Raw genomic sequence first — 23,545 nt, forward strand, 5'->3', positions numbered from 1 at the left:
CATACTTGCATGCATGACTTTAGATCATACACTATCCTTTATGTGGCACAGGGATCCCATTTCTCCCCATTCTAAAATATTTTCAGTATAAAGACACAATTCATATAGTAAAATGAATATTATAAATACACTACCAGTCAAATGTTTTTGAACAGTAAGATTTTTCATGTTTTCTCTTCTGCTCACCAAGCCTGCATTTATTTGATCCAAAATATAGCAAAGGCATTAATACTGTGAAATATTTTTACTATTTAAAATCACTGCTTTATATTTGAATATCTGTTGAAATGTAATTTATTTCTGTGATGTGCAGCTGAATTTTCAGCATCATTACTCCAGTCTTCAGTGTCACGTGATCCTGCAGAAATCATTCTAATATGCTGATTTGCTGCTCAAGAAACATTATTATTATTATTATCAATATTTAAAACAGTTAAGTAAATTTTTTTCAGGATTCTTTGATTAATAAAAAGATCCAAAGATCAGCATTTATCTGAAATAAAAAGCTTTTGTAACATTAAACACTATCATTCAAAAGCTTGAAATCAGTGTAATTGTTCTAGAAGAAAATTATAGAAATGAATACTTTTGGGATGCTTTAAATTGATCAAAAGTGATTATAAAGACATTTATGTTAAAAAAAAGATTTCTATTTCAGATAAATGCTGCTGAAAAAAAATTCAACTTGGCTGTTTTCAACATAATAAATAAATGTTTTTTGAGCAGCAAATCAGAATATTAGAATGATTTCTGAAGGATCATGTGACTGGAGTAATGATGCTGAAAATTCAGCTTGTAATCACAAGAACAGCAACAGTGATTTTAAATAGAAAAATGTATACAGTAATTTAATTTTTTTTTTTTTGTACTTTGGATCAGATAAATGCAAGCTTGGTGAGCAGAAGAGATTTATTTAAAAAGCATTAAAAATCTTACTATCCAAACACTTTTTGCTGGTAGTCTAATATTTATTTTGTATTAATACATTTTTATGCTTACTATAGTACTGTACAGTCAGATGTTTATTCATTCAAATCAATGATTTTAATGATTTTTATTTATTTTGAAAAGGACATTTTTACACAGTTTTTCTCTCAACTTTTCCCCGGACCCCCAGCACTGTCTCGGGGCCCCTGGAAAAGCCCTGCATTGTGTTCGGTGATGTGATCACCATTTCAGCGCAGTCCTGCAGCAGCAGCAGCACCTGTGGCTCGCGCCCGCCAGCGTGAGACAATGTACGTCAAATGACGGAGCTCCAGTGCGTTTTCGCGCAGAGATTTTCACTCGACCTTGGTGCTGAATAAAAGAAGCTCTCTTCACTGGAAGACAGCAGCACGCACACACACAAACACAAAAGTTTGTCCTCTTTCATTCATTTTGCTCCACAGCGGACCCACGTCATGCGTGAGCGGTGACGTCACGGCCGCACGGGGACTCGCAGACCAAAGAGAGGAGGAAAAAAAGAAAAAGAAACAAGTAGTCGAGGCGTTCGTGGAAACAGGAAGCAAACAGGGGGAAAGCCGAGCAGAGGTGCTTGTTGTCAGAAGAAAAAAAACTTGAGAAGCGAGCGCTCTGTGTTTCCCCCCCCCGTTATTCTGAGCTCTTTAAAGTGGCGGGGCAGCTGTCGGTCCGTTGCTTGGACACCGCTGAAGGAGGGAAGCGCGGTCGTTTCGCGCCGAAGTGGACGGACCAACGGCTACCTGAGCTGGGGTCTCGCTTTATTCGCGCTCCCTCAGCGTCCACCACACTGGAACTAAGCCCACCTATTGCTTTAAAGACAGGGCGCGACATTCCACCGTTTAAACGCGGCCCTGGCCGATTTTCCTGGAGTATTTTGACGTCTGAAGAAGTCTTCGGTCCGTCTGACAGGAACCGTGCGCGCACAGGCAGCCTGAGCTAACGCGAGCTAGCGACTTAGCTGCTAATGTCAACTAACATGGAGGGAGAGGTGCGTGTGTTACATAACAGCCAAACGCGATTAAACCACCGACTTCTGACACCCAGCAAGCACAGTTATGGACGTGAACTAATCTCCAAAGAATAAAGCAGCCCATAAACACATTGATCTGGCAGAGATGGAGTCGAACCCGCTGATCAGCGGTAAGTTTTATTCCACTTCGAGGAGGAGGAGGTTGGACATGGAGGAGTGATCGCATTCACAACTCACAAAGTGCTCGTTAGTCAAACAGAGACCAATACAATCACAACTCGCTCTGTTTGTAATTCATAGTTCGTCCGTACACGGTGCCTGATGCTGATCTGAACCGGAACATCGTGTTCAAATCATTGTGATTGCCCAAAAAGTGTCAAGGGACCGTAGAAATGAGTGGTTCTGACACCTTGTGCTGGTCAGGGTGGGTTAACGAAACCTGTCACTTCAGCTGTGTTTGAGTAAATGTTTTGCAAGCCAAATGTCTGGCAGCTTCTCCACATGCTGCTGTTTGTGAATCAAATACAGTATATCAGTGTTCGGCTCGTTTGCCTCCTGGCTATTTCTGTACTAATCGACCATCAAAGAATAGCATTTTAACAGAATTGCTTTTGATTCACTGTTTTACTGTGCGTTACGTATTGAGGTTTGGAGTCAGAGCTGTCAAACTAGTTTGCTCTTGTGTTTGGGAAGGCGTGTTGTATGTTGAACATAATACGTTATTTATTATATGTGATTATTTATAATTGTTGTTACCATTGACCCTTTATAATGATTCTAAAAACTTACACTCGCAGAAGAGCTTGTTTGATGTGAAAGTGATTGTGCAATGCATATCTCAGCATTTCTTTACTGTGTTTGTTTGTGTAAATGAAGCCAATGTCATGTGATATGAACCAGCAGATCTGGTGTAAACCTAAAGAGACTGTTCGGGCACCTCGGTGACCCACCCGAGCCCCGCTTAATACAAGTGTATGTGTTTATTAGGCGTTTGTTTGGTAATTTAGCACTGGATTCATTCTGCTCACATCTCGGTCCCGTCTGGCTCTTTCCTCCTTTGGGATGGCAATTCATTCATTGGCTATAAGTCACCGTGCAGTCTGAGAACTCCAGATAATTGACTATTGAGCATCGAGGTCCTCGAACAGTCTTAAGGCAATAAGGTCTGATGGGGAAAAACAGATCTGTGTTGTTCGGTGCCGGTCTTTGTTTGCTTTTCTCTGAAGTACAGGCTGATTTATGAGGCATTAGACCAAGGCAAGCTGTGCAGTGTTAGTCCCTTGATTAGTCATACTGGAGCTCTTCAGCTAGAATGTAACACTGCAAGGAAAATTAGGGAATAATTAACGTGTAAATAAGACAAATGCGCATCTGATTCTTTGGTTCTGGCTCCGCTGTGACATTTTTATCTTAATACGCTGACCCTTCGGTTATTTTGATCAGTGTATTCTGATGCCTGAATTTTTTTATGATAAATTACCGTTGATGTATGTGTTATTCATGAAGGCTTCTGTGTGTTATTGTGCGGTTGGGAAAATCTGAAGTTGTTTGTTTTACTCGCCTGAACAGTGCAGTAGGTTCTGCTGCTACGGCTGCCTTTGAAACACTTTATAATTTTAAATACCATAATTTATTACGCTTCTGCATTATAGAGGAGGTGTTACTCATTTTATCAAACGACTGACTTTGCATTTTCAGTGGCTGTTTATTTAGAGAAAGACATTAAGTGAATTTAGACGTCACAATTTTGTAATGTACAGTATAAAATATAGTTAACTATTAAGTCTGAATAGTTTATGAAAACATTGAATTTGTGCAGAGAAGAAATTGCTACAATAGAGACAGGGCATGTATAGTAAAGTACTTTTAAAGGCTCTTAAATATTTTTGTAATCGAATTAGAGGTCGACCGATATTGGATTTTACCGATAACTAGGTTGGACCACACTGTCCGATACCGATTAAGTGACTTTTTACAATAGACACTGAACCATACTTTGTCAGTTAATAAAAATATGAATTATATATTGATTATTACAGTTATTTTTAATTGTTCATTAATGTTAACAAAAGCAACTAAAATTTTCAAAATATATTAGTAAATGCTGAAATTAACACACTCTAACCAGGAACAATACTTCTATTCTACAGCTTTTATCATCATAATGTTACAAATGGACTCATATTGTAAAGTGTTACCATTACTTCAACAGTCAAGCTGAAGATGACCATCTTTAAATATCTACACAAAGGCCACAGTATTGAAATTGCATGTGGATATTGTGTACTTTCACTATTTAACTGCTTCTATTCTGGAACATTTGTGGTTATCTAATCAAAATATACAAATATGTTAGTCACACAACGAGTAAAAGTGCAGCGCCGCGTCTAGAAGAACTCGCAGTTATCCGGTATCACACACACCGGACGTGTCAGGTTCAATTCAAGCGGCGTCTACAAGACTTTATTCGATCTCCAAACGGGCAAAACCGCTGTCCTTTCTCTACTAATGCAGCATCTAGTCAACAAATTCTTTGCTTAGTAATTACATGAAAACATGCACTACAGTATACTGTACACACCGCTTCCTTGTCGATGTTTTAAATCCGCCTTTGAAGTGTCCCGCTCTGTGCGGCGCAGTGTCACGTGTCTAAACAAACGGCACGTGCCGTCAGTGATTACAGCCACTAGAGGCCGCTCTCGTGCTGTATAACAAAGACTATAGGGACTTTGCTGTATAATGACGACCTTCTCAGCCGCTCCAGCAACGAACCCAACCCAGAAAAAACTATCAACATGTTTTTTTGCCGATAACCGATAGTTCCGCCAGTCAACTATCGGTGCCGATTAATCGGCAAAACGGATACATCGGTCGACCTCTAAATCTAATACAGTGTTTTTAAGTTCAAAATGCAATCTTCTAAATCTAAACTAACAGCTATTGATCTTCTTGATAGCTACTATAGACCTGATATTATTCCTCATCTATAGAAAATGACATTTTGCTCAGATTTTTGTTCATTTTACAGTGTAGTTACACTTAAGTAATTTTTGTTATTTCATTATAAGTTTATTTCTAGGCATATTTCTAAATTGGTTTAATGCATTTGTAGTAAATGTGTTCATCCTGATTGCTTAGACAAATCTCAAATGTATTATTTTGTGGATGATTAACTCTGAAAGTAATTCTTCTTTCACTGTTATTGGTTAAAATACTTTCAAGGCCTGATTTGTTCACGTTCTCAGTGCATAATTACTGTATGTATAGGCAGTGGGAACGAAAATGGAAAGTGTTACAGAGATATCTTCAGAAACAGCCTGTACAGAAATGAGTAATTTCAGTTTCAGTTTGGGGGTCTGTTGGTTTGATGAGTAAGTGTGGATAATGTGCTAACAGGGCAATATGACATTTAAATCTTGGACTACGGCTTCGTAAAACCCTCTGTTTGCCTGTACAAGCTGCCCACAGGATATTCCTCTGTTTTTTCAGTCCTAGAATGACACCATTTATTAAAGACATTTTACTGCTAATGAATGCACTCACTCAAAATTGCTTACAGGTCGTTTTAATGACGGTATTATTAATTAATGAGATTTTATGTGTCGGGTTAAAATGGAAACGGTTCCCTTCATTGTCATCAGCAATTCACTGCGATTTATTTGGTTCAGTGTGCTTAAAGGGTGGCGGGGTCTTTTTTTTATTCCTTAGAAACTGTTGCTTAAATGCTTTTACCATGGTGATCGTTTCTAAGGTGTTGCTTATGAGTTACGTAAATGAAGGGGGGAGAATGGTAATAGGGTTAATTTGCATTCTCAACATGTTCTTCCTGAACTTGTGATACACATCCTCTGCTGACGGTAGCACCATTAATTCTTGCCTGTTTTCCCTTGATTTCACTGCAGATATAATGTTCACTCTCCATTTATGCTCATCTACTCAATCCAACCATAAAGAAAGAAGATTTAATTTGCTGCACAGAGGATGTGAATTTGATTTTAGTGGATGCTGGATTCAGTTGAATGTTTTTTCCGACAGGGCTTTAGTTCCAGAACATACTTCTTATGACAATGAGTTCTAGGTATATTTGAGGCAGTATTTTTAGAAACGTAGCAATTAAAACCCAAATATCTCTTGTTTTTAAAGCTTTTGTGGCTTTATGTTGCAGTATTTTACAAGCAGGACCTATCACAGCCGATACATATATCAGTGTGTATTTCAGTAAAAAAGTTAGTAAGTGCAGGTTGTTTTATGTTTATCCCTTCTACTACGTTATTCGGGTCTAAAAGGAGAAGTTCACTTCTAGAACAAAATTTTACATATAATGTACTCGCCCACTTGTCATCCAAGATGTTCATGTCTTTCTTTCTTGAGTCGATAAGAAATTATGTTTTTTGAGGAAAACATTTCAGGATTTTTCTCCATATAATGGACTGATATGGTGCCCCGATTTTGAACTTTCAAAATGCAGTTTAAATGCAACTTCAAACGATCCCAGCTGAGGAAGAAGGGTCTTATCTAGCGAAACGATCGGTTATTTTCATTAAAATAATACAATTTATATACTTTTTAATGCCGAACGCTCGTCTTGTCTTACTCCGCCTGAACTCTGTGTATTCTGGTTCAAGACAGTTCGGGTTTGTCGAAAAACTCCAATCGTATTTTCTCCCTCAACTTCAAAAATCATTTCAAAATCATCCTACATCACTGCAGAAGTACAGACACAGTGTTTACAAAGTGAACATGCAAAGAAGATCAAACACCCTTAACAAAAAAGGTAAAACAGTGATACAGGACGATTTTGAAGTTGAAGGAGAACATGAGATGGGAGTTTTTCCACATACACTAACTGACATGAACCAGAACAAAAACAGAGTTCAGGCAGAGTAAGACAAGATGAGACATTAAAAAGTATATAAATTGTATTATTTTTATGAAAATAACATATCGTTTCACTAGATAAGACCCTTCTTCCTCGGCTGGGATCGTTTATAACCACATTTGTGATCGTTTGAAGCTGCATTTAAACTGCATTTTGGAAGTTCAAAATCAGGACACCATATCAGTCCACTATATGGAGAAAAATGCTGAAATGTTTTCCTTAAAAAAAACATAATTTCTTTACGACTGAAGAAAGAAAGACATGAACATCTTGGATGACAAGGGGGTGAGTACATTATTTGTAAATTGTTCTTCTGGAAGTGGACTTCTCCTTTAACACGGTACTAAGAACTTGCAACCCATGAACTGTCGCCAGTAGGTTACAGACACTGTCCATTAATCACAGTGTGTTTTTTGTCTCCTGTAGCAATGGATCCGTCCATTACATTGTGGCAGTTCCTGCTACACCTGCTGGATGATCAGAGCCAGAAGCACTTGATCTCCTGGACGTCTGGGGATGGGGAGTTCAAACTGCTGGATGCCGAGGAGGTGGCCAGACTCTGGGGGCTTCGCAAGAACAAAACCAACATGAACTATGATAAACTGAGCAGGGCGCTTCGTTACTACTATGACAAGGTATGCACAGGAATAACTATGGATGTAAATCATAGACTTAATTGGTTTGTTTTATATATACATTATTGTTTAAAATTTGGGGGTTTTCTTTTTTTGAAGAAATTATTATTTTTATTCTGCACAAGATGCAATAAAGTGATTAAAAATGACAGTGAAGACATTTGTAATGTTACAAAATATTTCTAATAATTTCAGTAAATGCTGTTCTTTTGGACTTTCTTTTCATCACAGAATCCTGACTAAATGCATAATGGTTTTCCATAAAACTATTTGGCAGCACAGCTGTTTTCAACATTGAAAATAATAAGAAATGTTTCTTTAGCCGCAAATCAGAATATCAGAATGATTTCTGAAGGATCATGTGACACTGAAGACTGGAGTAATGATGCTGAAAATTCAGCTGCACATCACAGAAATAAATTACATTTAAAATATATTCAAATAGAAAGCAGTTATTTCAAATTGTAATAATATTTTACAATATCACTGTTTTTACTATATTTTTAATCAAATATATGCAGCCTTAAAACTTAGTATAAGAGACTATTTTCAAAAACATGAAGAAATCTTACCAACCCCAGAGTTCCAAACACTATTGTATAGGGGGGGTAACGGTTCACAAAAATCACGGTTCGGTTCGATACGACACAGTGGTGTCACGGTTCGGTTCGGTTCGATGCAGCAAAAAGAAAGAAAAAGCAGAGAAATTTCCTTGACTTTTAAAAGTTTTATTATTTATTAAAACTAACATCATAAAGTATGATCTTTTTTTACTTTGAACAATCTAGTATGCCGATTCAGATTTCATTTGTCACGTGAGGAGAGTGAGTCGAGATGACTAGTGAGGTGAGAAAGTTAAGAAGCTGGTGAAAGATTTAGTTTTGAAATTAAATAAAAATGCGCCTGCTGTAAAAATATGTTTGACTTCGGAAGGCCTTCTGACTTTTGCTGTTTATCTAAGATGATTTTGGAAGCTTTTTTTAATATTTGTTTCTTACTTATTTGGTTCTACTGCGTTTGCTGATTTTCATTGTTTTATATTTAAACTTTGTGTAAGTTATTTGTATTTTTATATATATTAGGGCTATAGCATGGTGTATTTTGTTAATAAATAAAACATTTCATGTTTAATATAAGTGAGTTTGTTGTACTGTTTTGTTGTTGTCAATTCAATCAGTTGACGCTGAATTGCCTCTAATTTGAAAGTGAGAGTAAAATGCTCACAGGCGTTTACAAGCGAATTAAAAGTGAATAAAAGCGAGGGAAAACTCACACTACCTCACCGTCACAGCTCTGCTGGAGTAGTGTGTTTTTCGTTAGGGGCAGACATCACGTTGCCTGTTACGTCATTTGGACTGCCTTGTTGAGCACAGTGGCACTGAGAACATTATTTTTAACACACTTTAAGCTCTTATTTCCAAATCTAATGGGATTAGTCCAACGAATCGTTCGGTTTGTAATGCGTACCGAACCGAAAGCCTCGTACTGAACGGTTCAATACGAAAATGTGTATCGTTACACCCCCACTATTGTGGATATATAAAGTAATACAATTTAGAGATAGTAAATAAATGAAATAAAACTTAAATTAAACTTTATTTGCTCAAAAGTTAATAAATGTTAGGCTGATGATATACAGGGCAAATTCTTTTTGCTTAGGCCATTTTCTTATTGAGAATATGTACAAATTTACATTTTAGATACTTTAGATACTTCACATTGCCCAAAGTTGCCCCATGTGTCATCAGCCTTAGCCTGGACAATATTTTGGTCCTTCACTAGTAAATGGTGTCAATAAATATTAATAATTCTAATTTTACTGTCTAACTACTGTGAAAAAAATTGAAAGAACTCTTCAGATTGGAGCTTGAATTAATGATTATTGTCAAGTGCGTATTATTGTTTAGCTACTTTTCATCAAGCTTTCCTACTTCCACAGAATATTATTAAGAAAGTTAGCGGCCAGAAGTTCGTCTACAAGTTTGTGACCTTTCCGGATCCCAACTCTGCCGATGGGCTGAAGGGGCCTGAGGATTCCCAGAGGGCTTCTACGGGGGAGAAATTAGAGCTGTCCATTCAGACCAAATCTAACACAGGTGCTAACACCACCAACCCGTGTCTGTCCAAGAGCCTGCAGGTTCAGCGCTCCTCTCCTAGCTCAGTGCAACGCAGCTCCCGCAACGATTACATGAAGTCTGGTCTCTACTCCACTTTCACTATCCAGTCCCTGCAGACGCCCTGCAAATCTGCATCCAAATACATCAAAACAGAGCATGTTCTGAGTGACGGCAGCCCAAAACCTGCCAATCTGGACCGCACAGTGCATGAGGTCAGGTTCTTTCTGGATTTCATGTTTTTGTTTTAGAGCTGATGCTTTTAATTCTGTAACAAATCCTCTCCGATTTCATGAGTCGTAGTAGTTAAACGAGTTATGAATGAGTTAAAACCTGCAAAACCGTTTGAGACGCATTGTGTGTGTGTCAGGTGTTTGATTCACAGTGTGTGTGTGTTGCAGATGCGAATGTGTCAGACAGAAGGACAGCAGGGAACTGTTCAGGAGAGCAGCAGTCTGCAGGTGATAGTGACCCACCCGTCCCCATGTGCTACACCCGCCCTCAGTCCACAGACGCCCTCTGGATCTGCCACCGCATCTACGGTATGGATTCGGTCTTTAACGCTCATCCAGTCTCAGACTTTACATGCATAAAGGATTAGATCACTTCCAGAATGAACATTAACTGATGATTTGTTCACCCCCATGTCATCCAAGATGTTCATGTCTTTCTTACTTCAGTTGAAAAAGGAATGAAGGTTTTTGAGGAAAACGTTCCAGGATTTTTCTCCATATAGTGGACTTCAGTGGTGGCCAATGGGTTGATGGTCCAAATAGCAGATTCAACGCAGCTTCAGCTGCTCTGCACGATCCCAGACAAGGAATAAGGGTCTTTTCTAGCGAAACAATTGGTCATTTTCCAAGAAAAGTACAATTTTCTATAATTTTTAACCGAAAAATGCTCATCTTGCACTAGTTTGACCTCACACATTATCACACACACTTGAAGTAGGCGGAAGTACCGACCCAGTGTTTGCAAAGCAAATGTAAAAAAAAAAAAACACTGTTAACCAAAAAGGGTAAAACAACGATGTTTTTCACCCTACCCTACCTTTTTTTTTTAACTGAATTACACAGATGAAGAACTAAGCTTGTGTGACTCTTTCAAAGTTATTACCCAATGTGCGACGACGTGCATATGCATCACAGAGCTAGTGCAAGATGAGCATTTGTGGTTAAAAAGTATATACATTTTTATTTTTTTAAGAAAATGACAGATTTTTCGCATGATAAGACCCTTATTCCCTGGCTGGGATTGTGTGGAGCCCTTTGAAGCTGCATTTAAGCTGCAGTTTGGACCTTGGCCACCATTGAAGTCCACTACATGGAGAAAAATCCTGGAACGTTTTTCTCAAAAACCTTCATTTCTTTGCGACTGAAGAAAGGAAGACATGAACATCTTTGATGACATAGGGGTGAGTCAATTATCAGGAAATTTTCATTCTGGAAGTGAACTTCCCCTTTAAAGCTAAATGATTTTAGCCACGATGATGGTGTTAACAGCATTTGGGAGTCATGTAAGAGTTCTTGCTGTAGGCAAAATGGTCAGTGTTGGATTGCTTATTGTGACATCACCAATGCCAGTAGTTTTCATTTTGGTAGCTGTTTTTTAATTCTTAGTCTTAGTCCTGAGTCAAATGTTATTTTTAGTTTTTATAATATTTAATCAACCTATACTGTTTTTTTTGTTTAGTTGAGTTGCAGTTGACAAAAAAAAAGGACATTTTAGTCTAATTTTAGTCAATGAAAACTTAAGTCATTTGTGACCCTGAACTACAAAACCAGTCTTAAGCAGCACGGGTTTGTAGCAATAGTCAAAAATACATTGTGTGGGTCAAAATGATCGATTTTTCTTTTATGGCACAAATCGTTAGGATAATAAGATCATGTTTCATGAAGATATTTTGTAAATTTCCTACTGTAAATGTATCAACTTAATTTTCAGTTAATAATATGCATTGCTAAGAACTTCAAAGGTGATTTTCTCAATATTTAAAATTATTTATTTTATTTATTTATTTTTTTTGTACCCTCAGATTCCAGATTTTCTAATAGTTGTATCTAAGCCAAATATTGTCCTATCCTAACAAACCATACATCAATCGAAAGCTTATTTATTCAGATGTGTAAATGATGTATAAATCTCAATTTAAAAAAAATGTACCCTTATGACTGGTTTTGTGGTCCAGGGTCACATTTTAGTCAGGTTGCATAATGGTTAAACTGATAATCACAATTTTTGCAATTTTTAATCACGATATAGAGATTTGTCACTTTTTTAAACTAGTTTTTGTCAATGATGTTGCAAGTAAAAATGTTGTCAATTAATAATTTTCTTCATAGTTTTTGTTATTGAAAACTAGATGGCAGTTGTTGAAGTTTCATTCTCAGTGCCAGTGTCAGAAATGGCATCAAGGACAAACTAGTCCTTGTTCATTGCTTATTGAAGAGCTCATTGTAGCCTCCTGGAAACTGTTCATCAGATTTATTAAAGCCCATGAACCCAGATGTTCCTGGAAAATATCTTAAAGATCAGCTAATCAGCTTGCAATCCAATTATCTTACACCCATGCTGTTATCATTAAGACTTGTATGCATAAATGCATGTTGTTTTAAATGTGTCCCGCAGAATACTCAAGCACAGAAGAGCCAGAGTTTGGGTGACCCACCTCAGATCTACTTGTCCGATCCCAGCTCTCTGACCTCGCTCATTCCTCTAGCTCATGGAGAATGTGTCGTCAACCCCTCTCAGCCTGTGTTTGTGGTCATAAAGCCTTCTCCTGTCGGGCTGCACAAAGAGTCCAGCCTCTCGCCCGAAGAAGACTTGCTGGAGATTGTCACTTTGGATGAGAAAGGAGATGTTGAGGTGAACAGACGTGTCAATTATAAACCATTCCGTGTACAACGTCCAGAAATTATTATATTAAACATGTTTGGTTGTAATTAAATGCTGGAGTAATGTAGCTTTTTATTTATTTATTTTTAGCTTTTTATTTATTTTATTTTTTTATTTGCCGTACTCAGCCAGTGTCCACAGTGCCTGTCCCTGGAGTTACAGACGCCCCAATCCCTGTGGATGCTCCATCACCCTGTGCGGAGCCGGTGGCCCAGCCGGTTGGAGAAGGGGAGGTGAAAGAGAAGCCTGAGCTACCTGGTTAGTCAAAACTTCATGTCGTTTATGCATTTGAAAGACATCGATCTCGAAAGAGCTGGCGAGGTTCGTAGCTGCTAATTGTCAAGTCAAGTCACGTCACCTTTATTTATATACCGCCTTTAACAATACAGAATTGTGACAAAGCGGCTGTACAGTGTTAAATAGGACATAGTACATCAATAATGCAAAGGGGCAACAATAAACACTCAATTTTCAGGTAAAGGCAGTTAATCAAATACAATAAAATAAAATACAATATCGTGTGAAGAAAAAGTGTCCCCAACTAAGCAAGCCAGAGGCGACAGCGGCAAGGAACCAAAACTCCATCGGTGACAAATGGAGAAAAAAACCTTGGGAGAATTGTTCTAGTTTGTTTTCAGGTTTACAGTGTTTATAGATTGCAAGCAAATCTTTGTCTAAATGGTATGTCATTCCTTAGTGGTTTAATCTGAGTTATAAAAGGGACATCAGTTAAGTTCTATTTCAAGACTGTTAAAGAAAATAAACTATGATACCGTTCAAAAGTTTGGGATCATTATGTTTTTTTTTTTAAATGTATTTGAACAAAATCTTTTCTGCTCACCAACACCGGATTTATTTAATCAGAAATACAGTAAAAACAGTAATGCTGTTAAATAGTACTACCATTTAAAGTAACAGATTAACATATAATTTATTCCTGGCAAAGCTGAATTTAGTGTCACATTCTAAGAAAAATTCTAATATGCTGATTTGATCATTATCAGTGTTGAAAATTTTTTGTGGAAATGTCTATAACTTATTTTCAGGATTCTTTGATGAATCTAAAGTTCAAACGCACAGCATTTATTTGAAATGGAAAGCATTTGTCATTTGCTGAATAAAAGTATTAATTTCCCTAAACATTTTTTACTGCTCCCCAGAGGTCGCGTTAACTGAAAATTCTCAGTCATTGACGAAATTATTTTATTAGTGACGGAAAAATCTGAAGGCCGTCAGACTGAGAGTGACGTATTGTAAATTGTAGCTGTAATTCCCACCGCTGTCCAGTTGGTGGCGAGTGCGCTCCAGTCTGGCAGCAGAGCACGGGATACAGAACAAAAACCAAACTGTCACGAATGTTTTCCTGTGTGTTTGATTAGGCACAGGCGAGTACACAGAAACTACAACGATCTGTCAGGCCACACGTATTTATTGCTTGAATTTGCTAAGGAAATTGAAAGAATTTGAAATCTGGGACTTTGTTTCATATCAAAAGTAACACAAAGCCTAGCCTATTACTGTTTATTGGAAGGAAGACGCGCTATGTACTGTTTATTCATCAGCTGAAAACAGCATAGATCAAAAGAGCGACTGAGATTTAAGAATCGATATTGGTTCATTAAAATGAGAATCTATTTTGATTTTGATTTTTTGTTTTGTTTTTTTTTTGTTTTTAACCCAGACACTGCGGTGTCGTCCTGTAGGTTCATGATTAAAAGCGAAAATGTGAACAAAAAATAAAAGCAATTAAATGTGTTGTTATAATTAAAATACGAAAATTAAAATGATGGTTAATAATAGATTATGACTGAATTTTTATGACCCTGTCTGTCAAAATGACGGACAACGTTGAAGTCTAGCGCAGCCTCTGCTGCCCCCAAACTTGGTAGTGTGTACTACTTGGTAGAAGAATTGTTGATTATGATTATTACTAATAAATTCATTACCAAGTGACAATGTCTTTGATCATATTGCTGATCCTACTTTTTATATAAGCAATAAGCCGCTCCAAGCAATCCTTTATAATTATTTGACATGGTTATAGGTCAACAAAACCCGCAGCGCTTAAAAATCAATCGTCAATTTCAGCCTCTCATTCAAAACTGTTTTCAGTGGACACCAATACCGCATCAGCCTCCCTCCCGGCGAGCACACAGGAAGTCCAGCCTCCTAAATCAAAGAAGCCACGTGTGCTGGAACTGCCATCCTCGTCTACGCTGCTGCCCCCTGGACTCTCACTGGAAAAGGTCAATGCAGCGGTGAACAACCTGCTGGCTCCTGGAAGTGCCACAAACACCTTAACACCAACAGTCATCACCTCTCATGCCCTGGTGAGCCATTCCGTTCAGAATTATGTTTTTTAAAAACATGCGGCAACATTTAAAACGTACATTTTAGCCTTTTAAAAGCATTTCATTCTGTTAACAAATAAAAAATAGTTCGCACTGTTTAGTGGAATTTGATTATTGCTGCTTGCAATTGCATTACTGAGATGAAACACCCATGAAACAAGCCCTGATTTCAACACAATGCGCTCTTTTACCACTGTAAGGCACAAAGAGATGACTGATCGCAGAACTTAAGCGTTATCTTACAGTCTTTCAATAGGCTTGTGTTTGGGTGTTTTTATGTTTTCTGTTTATGCCATACTTTTGATAATTATCAGAAATATCTTGGGGTTTTTTTCTTTTCTAAGATAACAATAGCATTTGTGTGGTATGAATGAATGCTTCACATGTACCAAGCTCTAATTCACACAGCGTCAGTGCGGTTTTTAACAAAGCCAGAGCGATATAAATGCTTGTGTTACCAGATAACCAAGAACAAAGAGATACAACACAATGACCTTGTAATATGGTTTACACACACACACACACACACACACATACAACCTCTCCAACTCTCTCTCTCTCTCTCTCAGACTCCAGTGCTGTTGACACCGAGTCCGCTGCCATCAACCATTCACTTCTGGAGCACGCTCAGTCCAATCGCTCCACGCAGCCCTGCCAAGCTCTCCTTCCAGGTGAGACTTCCTGTCCACACAGTTTCTGTCCACAGCATGGCAGCAGCACACCATCTGTCTCCTCACACTCCCTCAGCTCATTGCATGGCTGAGAATTTACTCTCTGCCCACTCCATTCATAACCATCTAATGCATCGCAACATATACATTTGATATATTCATCCTTTTCCCAACTTTTCAGATTGTCACTGTAAATATCTTATTTACATTCATGCATTTAGCAAACACTTTTTAATTCAAAAAGGCTTGCAATAAAGAAATATTCACAGAACCAACAATATTCATATACAGTGGCAGGTTATTAGAAAGCTGGATTAGGAAACGAGCTAGAGCAGAGAAGAAGAAACACAATTTTTTTACCAGATGGTCTTGTAATAATTTCATATTGTGAAATACCGTTTGTTTCATGATATAAAAAAGGAAACTGGTGTATTACATGGAGTATTATTTTGGATGATAAATGGTTCAGTAAATTCTGAATGGATGAGCCACATTTCAATCCGTTGTAAGTCACTCTGCTGTTCTCACACTTGTGAACACACATTATTTGATTTCTGTTATTGTGCCTTCACATTTATACTACAGTGCTACAGTACAGTGAGACAGTAACAATTAGGCTAATTAACATTATTATTATTATTATTATTATTATTATTATTGAATAATTACTTATTAGTGTCTTATCATATCATGCTTTTATTTCCTTATTTTTAATTATTAGAAAATATTAGCAATAATAATATAATTATGACATATTGCTGAACTGTCTTTTATCATATTGCTTTAGCTTAGTTAAAAAAATCCACGCTCAGTTCGTTTTCTAATAATTTCAGTGTTCTGCATTGCAGTGATTTCACAATGTTCTTTTTGACTTGTTTCTTTAGTGGACTTCACAACTCTTTTGTGCTTAATTTTGAGAAGGTTTTTTTGCTGGACTGTTCCTCAGAAAAGCATGTGAGCATCCTCTGCTGGACAATAGCAGCAGTGCAAAGTTTGAAAGATTTATATAGTTATTTCACAGGAACAGGTGCATTAAACCTAATCCTGCATAAGTGACCTCCTGTCTGTCTTGGTAGATGTTCTTCTTGGACTAGTTTTGCATTTTTATTATAGCAAAATGGTCACTTAATGCTGTCTGGTTTATTAAGTGATCATTGTATCAGTACCAGCTGAGTCTTCCAGGTTATTAGAATTTTAATGTTCCAAAATAAATGTATTACTGTAAATTTGTACATTCATTTATACTCAAAAAGAGGTCAAAATGATTGAACAATTATTAAAAGAAAACATGATTTTTTTTTTTTTTTTTTTTTTTAAGGCTGTTCTGCTCACCAAGCCTGCATTTATATGATCCAAAGTACAGCAAAAACAGTAACATTTTGAAATATTTTTACTATTTAAAATAACCTTTTCTATTTTAATATATTTTAAAATGTAATTTATTCCTGTGATTTCAAAGCTGAATTTTTAGCTTCATTACTCCAGTCACATGATCCTTTAGAAATCATTCTGATATTTAGATTTTCTGCTCAAAAAAACAAAACAAAACAAAACATTATTATTGTTGAAAACAGCTGAGTGGAGTTTTGTTCAGGTTTCTTTGATGAATAGAAAGTTCGGAAGAACAGCATTTATCTGAAACAGAAATCTTTTGTAACATTATAAATGTCTTTATCATCACTTTTGATCAATTTAAGCTTCTTTGCTAAACAAAATTATTAATTTCTATCATTTCTTTCCTCCCAAAAAATTTTACTGGCTCCATGCTTTTGAATGGTGTAGTGTATAATATCGCAAAAGCTTTTTATTTCAGATAAATGCTGATCTTTGGTTCTTTCTATCCTGAAAAAAATTACCCAACTATTTTAAATACTGATAATAAAAATAATAATAATAAATGTTTGTTGAGCAGCAAATCAGCATATTAGAATGATTTCTGAAGGATCATGTGACACTGAAGACTGGAGTAATGATGCTGAAAATTCAGCTTTGAAACCACAGGAATAAATTACATTTTAAAATATATTCAAATAGAAAACGGTGATTTTTAAGTAGTAAAAATATTTCACAATATTGCTACTTTCGCTGTATTTTGGATCAAATAAATGCAGGCTTGGTGAGCAGAAAATAATTATTTAAAAAATATTAAAAATCATACTGTTCAAAAACTGTTCGAGGAAACAAATACTACAAAACAACAAAATGGCTAAAACGTGAACTAAAATTGAAAAATGTAAAGAATGTAAAAATACATTCTAATTCAAAGTAATGAAAACTATCACAGTATATCAGTGATGAACACTTTTTATTTTGGAGAGATAGATATCATACCATTAATTTGATACATTAATAAAAACGCCTTTTAATAGTCAAGCTCAAGTCCTAATTAATACCTTCCTATTATTCTTACAGTTCCCCTCCAACGGAAGCAATCAGATCCAGATCCCAGCACTGAGCGTGGACGGCCTATCCACACCTGTCGTTCTCTCCCCTGGTCCACAGAAACCATAACTTGCGATTTAATTCCCTTATCTCCTGCTGTGGTGATTGGCTCCCTCCCCAGCCGATGAAACGCTGAGGATGGCCAGTGAAAGATGGGACACTCCGTAACAAGTTCTGCTGCGAGTTGGGCGGGGCCTCCGGTCCAACGACGACTCGGCACGAGGAGTGCGCTCTCAGCCGTCCTTCCTGCGATTGGTTGACGGAGCAGCCCGGTTCTGGGCTTGATGGTGGCATTTCATAAACTATTCGCTCTTTTGTTTCTCCCTTTTATACGACGACCATCAACGGTTATTTATTTATTTCGGACGTTTCTTGGTGCGTCGTGAGATGCGCGTTCCAGAATTTGAAACTCGGAGATCTCGCTTTGTTTTCGATTTCTCACAGTAACGTTATGAGTTATGGACCAGACGAGGTATCCTGCGATTGAATTCGAGGCATGAAATGCCGTTTACTTCACAGACGGAGCACAGCTTTCTTAAAAACTGCTCTTTTTTGGAAATGGACAGCATGCATTTGAAATCTGCCAGATTAAAGTGCAAGTTCATTTCTTTCTTTGGCATTACAGAGACACAGATACATCATTTTTAGCGTGTGACACACTTTTTGTGTTTTTCCATGGACAAAGGAGTCCGTTTTGCTAAAGTGGCATTGAAAATGCCAGAGGAATGTCACAGCCATTCCCAGGATTTGAGGAGGGAAAAGATACAAAGAGATTCTGAATGATCTGGAATGTATCGGATCTTTTTCTTCTAGGACGTCATTCCTTTATTTCAGAACTTTCTTCTTCTTGTAAATATATGTTGCACCCATTCCAAGATTTAAAAGATTGAATTTTTGGTTCTTGCTTTCATGTTGTTTTTGTTGTTCTATCAAGGAGCCCTTTCTCTGGCAGCATCAGCAAAGGTTTCAGAAGCTTTGCATTTTCATGCTTTTTTTTTTCTTCTAAAGAAAACGCCAGAGAAGACCAAAGACCAGCTGTTTATACACAATCCATCTTAGCATTCTTGCGTTTCGCTCTCGTCTTTTTATTTTTACTCTGCGGCATCAAAGGGCTAAAAGAACCTTCACGCAACCAAAACGCTCGCACTTCTGACACTGTATATAACTGATACGTCTGACTCGCCAGCTGTAACTGTAAAGCTCAATAATCGTTGTAGATAAAATGTAAGTAATTTATGGCAGAAGTATGTAGCTTCTGCTGCTTTTGATATCGCTGGTAGTTTTGTGCGGCCTGCCTCTTATGCTGTGTTCGTCTGATGTGTTAAAATCACACTCACGGTTGTTACCTCAAAGCTGTCAACAGCTCGACGCGTCAAAAGCAGGCACGCGTATACGTCGCAACCGACAAACAAAGCCGACGATTATTTGCATATCTTCTTGCTCTTGTAGTACGTGTGTGTGTGTGAAGCTCAAGTTTCCTGTAGGGAAATCATGGTGGTTATATATAGCGTTCGACAGAAAGCTGTTGTCAGTGTTTACGGACAGTAACTGCCTCCACGGCATACGGCTGTTTCTTTGAATCATTTAATTTGACCCGAGTTTGCTGAACTCGCTCATAACGTCCTCGTTTTCAATTTTAACCACATTTTGGCAGCAGTGTCTTTCGCTTCTTAAGTTGGTGCTTTTTGTCGTTTCTGGTTTGATATCTGCGTAATTGTAATGAACTCGGGAGGATCTGCTCGTAGCATGCTGCAATTGCTTACGCCTGTCACCTCTCAGATTGTTCTCTCTTGCATTTTGTGCACCTCACGGCTGATTCGTTCCGTCCTGAACCAGTGCGAACCGCTTCGTTCTCAGCGAATGACTGTTTGTTTTAAGAAAAGCCTTGACGATGGGTCAATGTTCAGCACAGCTGTCGGCGTCGCTCCGATATGTACCGATGATGTCATGGACGCCCACAAGTCGACACGTTGAATGTTGTTTCGGGGGCGTTTTGGGAGTCGCCTCCTTTCGTTACCACGCAGTGACCTGATATCAGCTTAATCGTAATCGAGTTCACTAGAAACAAATTGATTTTCATTAGTGAGTTACTTGTGGTTCTTTTCCATGCGCTGGGCGAAATAATAAGCCTGCAATATCGAAGAACTCACTGTGATCGATTGAATTTAGTGATCTGTGAGTGCTTTCCCCGTTTTTGATAGTCTGCAGTCTAGTCACTTTCCTCTTAAGCTTGTCTGGTTTGCTGGGACTGTTTGTGCCTCTGAATGTCTGTCCGTGCTCTGTAATGCGCTGCGAATGCGTTTTAACAGCTGATGTCTTTGAGCTCCTCCGATTTCCCTTGCTATGATGCCGCTGTTACTTCTACTGTACATCAGCACTGATCAATACAGTGACGGCACACTGCGCACGCTTCCCCGAAATCAACTATGACATAGTGAGGATGACTACATTCACCCCCAGACCAGTTGTTTACAAGCTTAACTAACAGAAATAGCGAGCCATATCTATTTAAAACTATTTCTGTTTGATTTCATGATTTGAAACAAATGAGCCTTTGCCATGTTGATGAAATCGCTGCCCCCTTTCAGATGATGAAACTAATGCTGCACGTCTCTGGACCTACAAAGACTGTTTGGGTATCGTAATACCACATTAAATAGGCCTTAAAGTTGGATTTCTGGGCATGTTTTGGTATTAATAGCTTCTAAAAACAATGCTGTTTTTTTCTAAAGTCATCCCAGAATGATATACGGAGCGATATTGATCAAGTAATTTTTATTTCCATCCGTTATCAGAACCAAAATTGCACGGACTAAAAAGTTTTAATTGTGCAAAAAAGATTTTAAACGATTGTTGGTAACCAGCACGTGTAAACGTTCTAGTCACTGAAACCTTTATGCAAACGAAGACACGCGTTACATAAAAAAGCCATTTATTGAATAATCGATTGGACCGTGGAGGTGTTTGGCTGAGACGGTTTTTCTCCTTTTGTGGAGGAGTCTCTAAATTATTTCCTAATACCAGCATAGATTTCGTACCATGTACAAGTTTCCATTGTAAGAGAGTCGTATCATATCAGTATTTCTCATTGAGAAAACCTGTTTAATGCTTGTTACCTGCTTATGAAGTCACACCAATCCAAGCGCCAAACTGGAGACGACGGAGTTGATCCTTACGTGGCTCAAAACTGTTAAGACATTTGCCTCGTTTTGCTTTTCGAGTTACTGAATTTGAACATCTGCGGTGGTCAGATGCTGTAATAAGTCTTTTCACTTGTTTTTTCTCTATGAAATGTTACGTGGGAACTGTTAACGTATTGTATGATTCTATATTCAATAACGTGTTGGGAAATCTTGCGCTACGCATATATTTGTGTAAAAACGAAACAAACAAAAAAAAGTCTGCTACTTGTGTGAAGAAGGAATAACGGTCCTGTCGGACTCTTTGGACCGTTGGGAAGCAGATCTGTGCGGCCTGAGCTCCCTTTCCCAGATGAGAATCGCTCTCTCTGGGAGTTTATTTCATAAAGGGACGGAGAGGCTTTTATTTTTCTGAACTGTCTAAATACTATATTGTATGTACTGGAAAGAGACAAAACTATTTTTCATCTGCACATGCTACTTTGTTTGTGTATGTGATAGATATTAATCTTGTTTTCTAAAGACAAAAAAAGACTCGGAACTAATATGAAAGTGAATAAAAGGCTATTTTGTTCTTTACGTTGTTTAATAATTTTATCTATCCATCTATCATTCTTATCATCGTTTGATCTACCTGTCTATCATTCCATTGTTCTATCTATCAGTCTATCATTGTTTTGTTTTATCTATCATTCTATCATTCTGTCTATCGTTGTATCGTTTTATCTATCTGTTGTTTTATTTTATCTGTCACTTTATCGTTTTATCTATCATTCTATCACTATCATTCTATCATTGTATCAATTTATCCATTGCTCTATCATTTTATCTGTCTTTCTGTCATTGTTGTTTTATCTATCTATCTGTTGTACTGTTACATTCTGTTGTTCTGTCATTCTGTGCCACATTCTTTCTATCGTTTATCTATCTATCAGTCTTTTTATATTGTAAATCTATGTATTGATTGATAGATTTACACAGTAAGCGTCACAGATAAGTATCTTATCAGTATCTTATCAATATAGAGTAAAGTATCACAATGTATTACTGTTTACAAACTACTTGACTTGTAAATTATAATGCTGAAATTATTTCTATACACTTACATCCACAGTGCTGGGCAGTAACGGATTACATGTGATCTGGATTATGTAATCAGATTTTAAAAAATTAAGTAAAAAGTTTTTTAAGCAAAAGTTTAAGATTTTAAAAAAGTCTCTTCTGCTCATCAAGCCTGCATTTATTTGATCCTGAGTACAGCGAAAGCAGTAAAACTTTGACAGTTCTTTGTCATTTAAAATCACTGTTTTCTATTTGAATATATTTTTTAAATGTAATTTATTCCAGTGATTTCAAAGCTGAATTTTCAGCATCATTACTCCAGTCTTCAGTGTCACATGATCCTTCACAAATCATTCTAATATGATGATTTGAGCTCAGAAACATTTATTATTTCAGGATTCTTTGAATAGAAAGTTCAGCATCAAGAACAGCATTTAGCTAAAATAGAAATCTTTTGTAATAAATCAGCATATTTTTCATGATTTCTGAAGGATCACGTGACACTGAAGACTGGAGTAATGATGCTGAAAATTCAGCTGCACATCACAGAAATAAATTACATTTGACAATATATTCACATAAAAGCAGTTATTTTAAATTGTAAAAAAAAAATCAAAATGTTACTGTTTTTGCCGTATTTTGGATCAAATAAATGCAGGCTTGGTGAGCAGAAGACACTTCTTTAATAACATTAAAAAAACTTTTGACTGGTATTGTAGATTACATTACATGTTCAAATACTTGAAATCAGACTACAGTTACTTTTTTATGGATTACATAATTACATATGATTCTCCCTAATTCCTCTTCCTCATCTTTTAAATGTTCCTTTCTAAAAAAGCCTACGGCTTGTATACATACATTCAGAAAGTCTTCCAGTTTTGTGAGTATTCACACAAGGATCAGTCAATAGTCAGGTTGGATTTACAAAAATCACTGCAGGTATTGCAGAAGTATTTCAACATTGCATCAAGTACTGATGAACACTGATTTTTATTTGAATTATCACTCAGTAGTTTATTTAACTATATTTCTGTCTTTGAAAGGCTTTTGTCTTTTAAACATTAAAATGCACAAATTCACAAATGTTTGTCATCTGATCCTCCTTCAACAGTGAAATAGATTTTAAAATAAATATTTTATTAATTATCACATTTGCATGTTTATCGTCTCGCTGACATTTATTTTGACTGATTTTAAAATTATTTATTTGAATGTAACATTTTTTTATGATTTACTTAATGATTAGTCTTTTATTAAACTCAAACCCCTGCAGTTCCTTCACCAACGCCAGTAATCTAATGTTTAATGCACTTCATGTTGTTAATAGCAAATGAAATACGTTTTCTTACTCTTTGTATTTTTATGTCAATATGGTACAATATTGTCTTGTTTAAATCAAAGAGTTTGGTCAAAAGTAATCAAA

General features: G+C 36.9%; 1 protein-coding gene across 1 annotated transcript; it reads left to right on the forward strand.

Annotated features, from left to right (window-relative positions):
• Positions 1-1,463: 1,463 nt before the first annotated feature.
• Positions 1,464-21,636, forward strand: elk1 (ETS transcription factor ELK1). The gene is made up of 9 exons (XM_051117214.1): positions 1,464-2,100; positions 7,236-7,444; positions 9,384-9,773; positions 9,960-10,100; positions 12,187-12,423; positions 12,582-12,711; positions 14,566-14,783; positions 15,374-15,475; positions 17,888-21,636. Exons 1-9 carry the CDS (start codon positions 2,076-2,078, stop codon positions 17,984-17,986), a joined length of 1,551 nt encoding a protein of 516 aa, XP_050973171.1. The 5' UTR covers positions 1,464-2,075; the 3' UTR covers positions 17,987-21,636.
• The last annotated feature ends 1,909 nt before the right edge of the window (positions 21,637-23,545 follow it).

This window comes from Labeo rohita, chromosome 8, assembly GCF_022985175.1.
Source record: "Labeo rohita strain BAU-BD-2019 chromosome 8, IGBB_LRoh.1.0, whole genome shotgun sequence".
Taxonomy (NCBI): domain Eukaryota; kingdom Metazoa; phylum Chordata; class Actinopteri; order Cypriniformes; family Cyprinidae; genus Labeo; species Labeo rohita.

Bases quoted from the DNA above. Each gene is read 5' to 3' on its own strand.
- elk1 (XM_051117214.1), top strand. From the start codon at position 2,076: ATGGAGTCGAACCCGCTGATCAGCG. The intron at 7,445-9,383 runs GTATGCACAGGA...CTACTTCCACAG, and splicing joins TTCGTTACTACTATGACAAG to AATATTATTAAGAAAGTTAG. The intron at 15,476-17,887 runs GTGAGACTTCCT...TTATTCTTACAG, and splicing joins CTGCCAAGCTCTCCTTCCAG to TTCCCCTCCAACGGAAGCAA.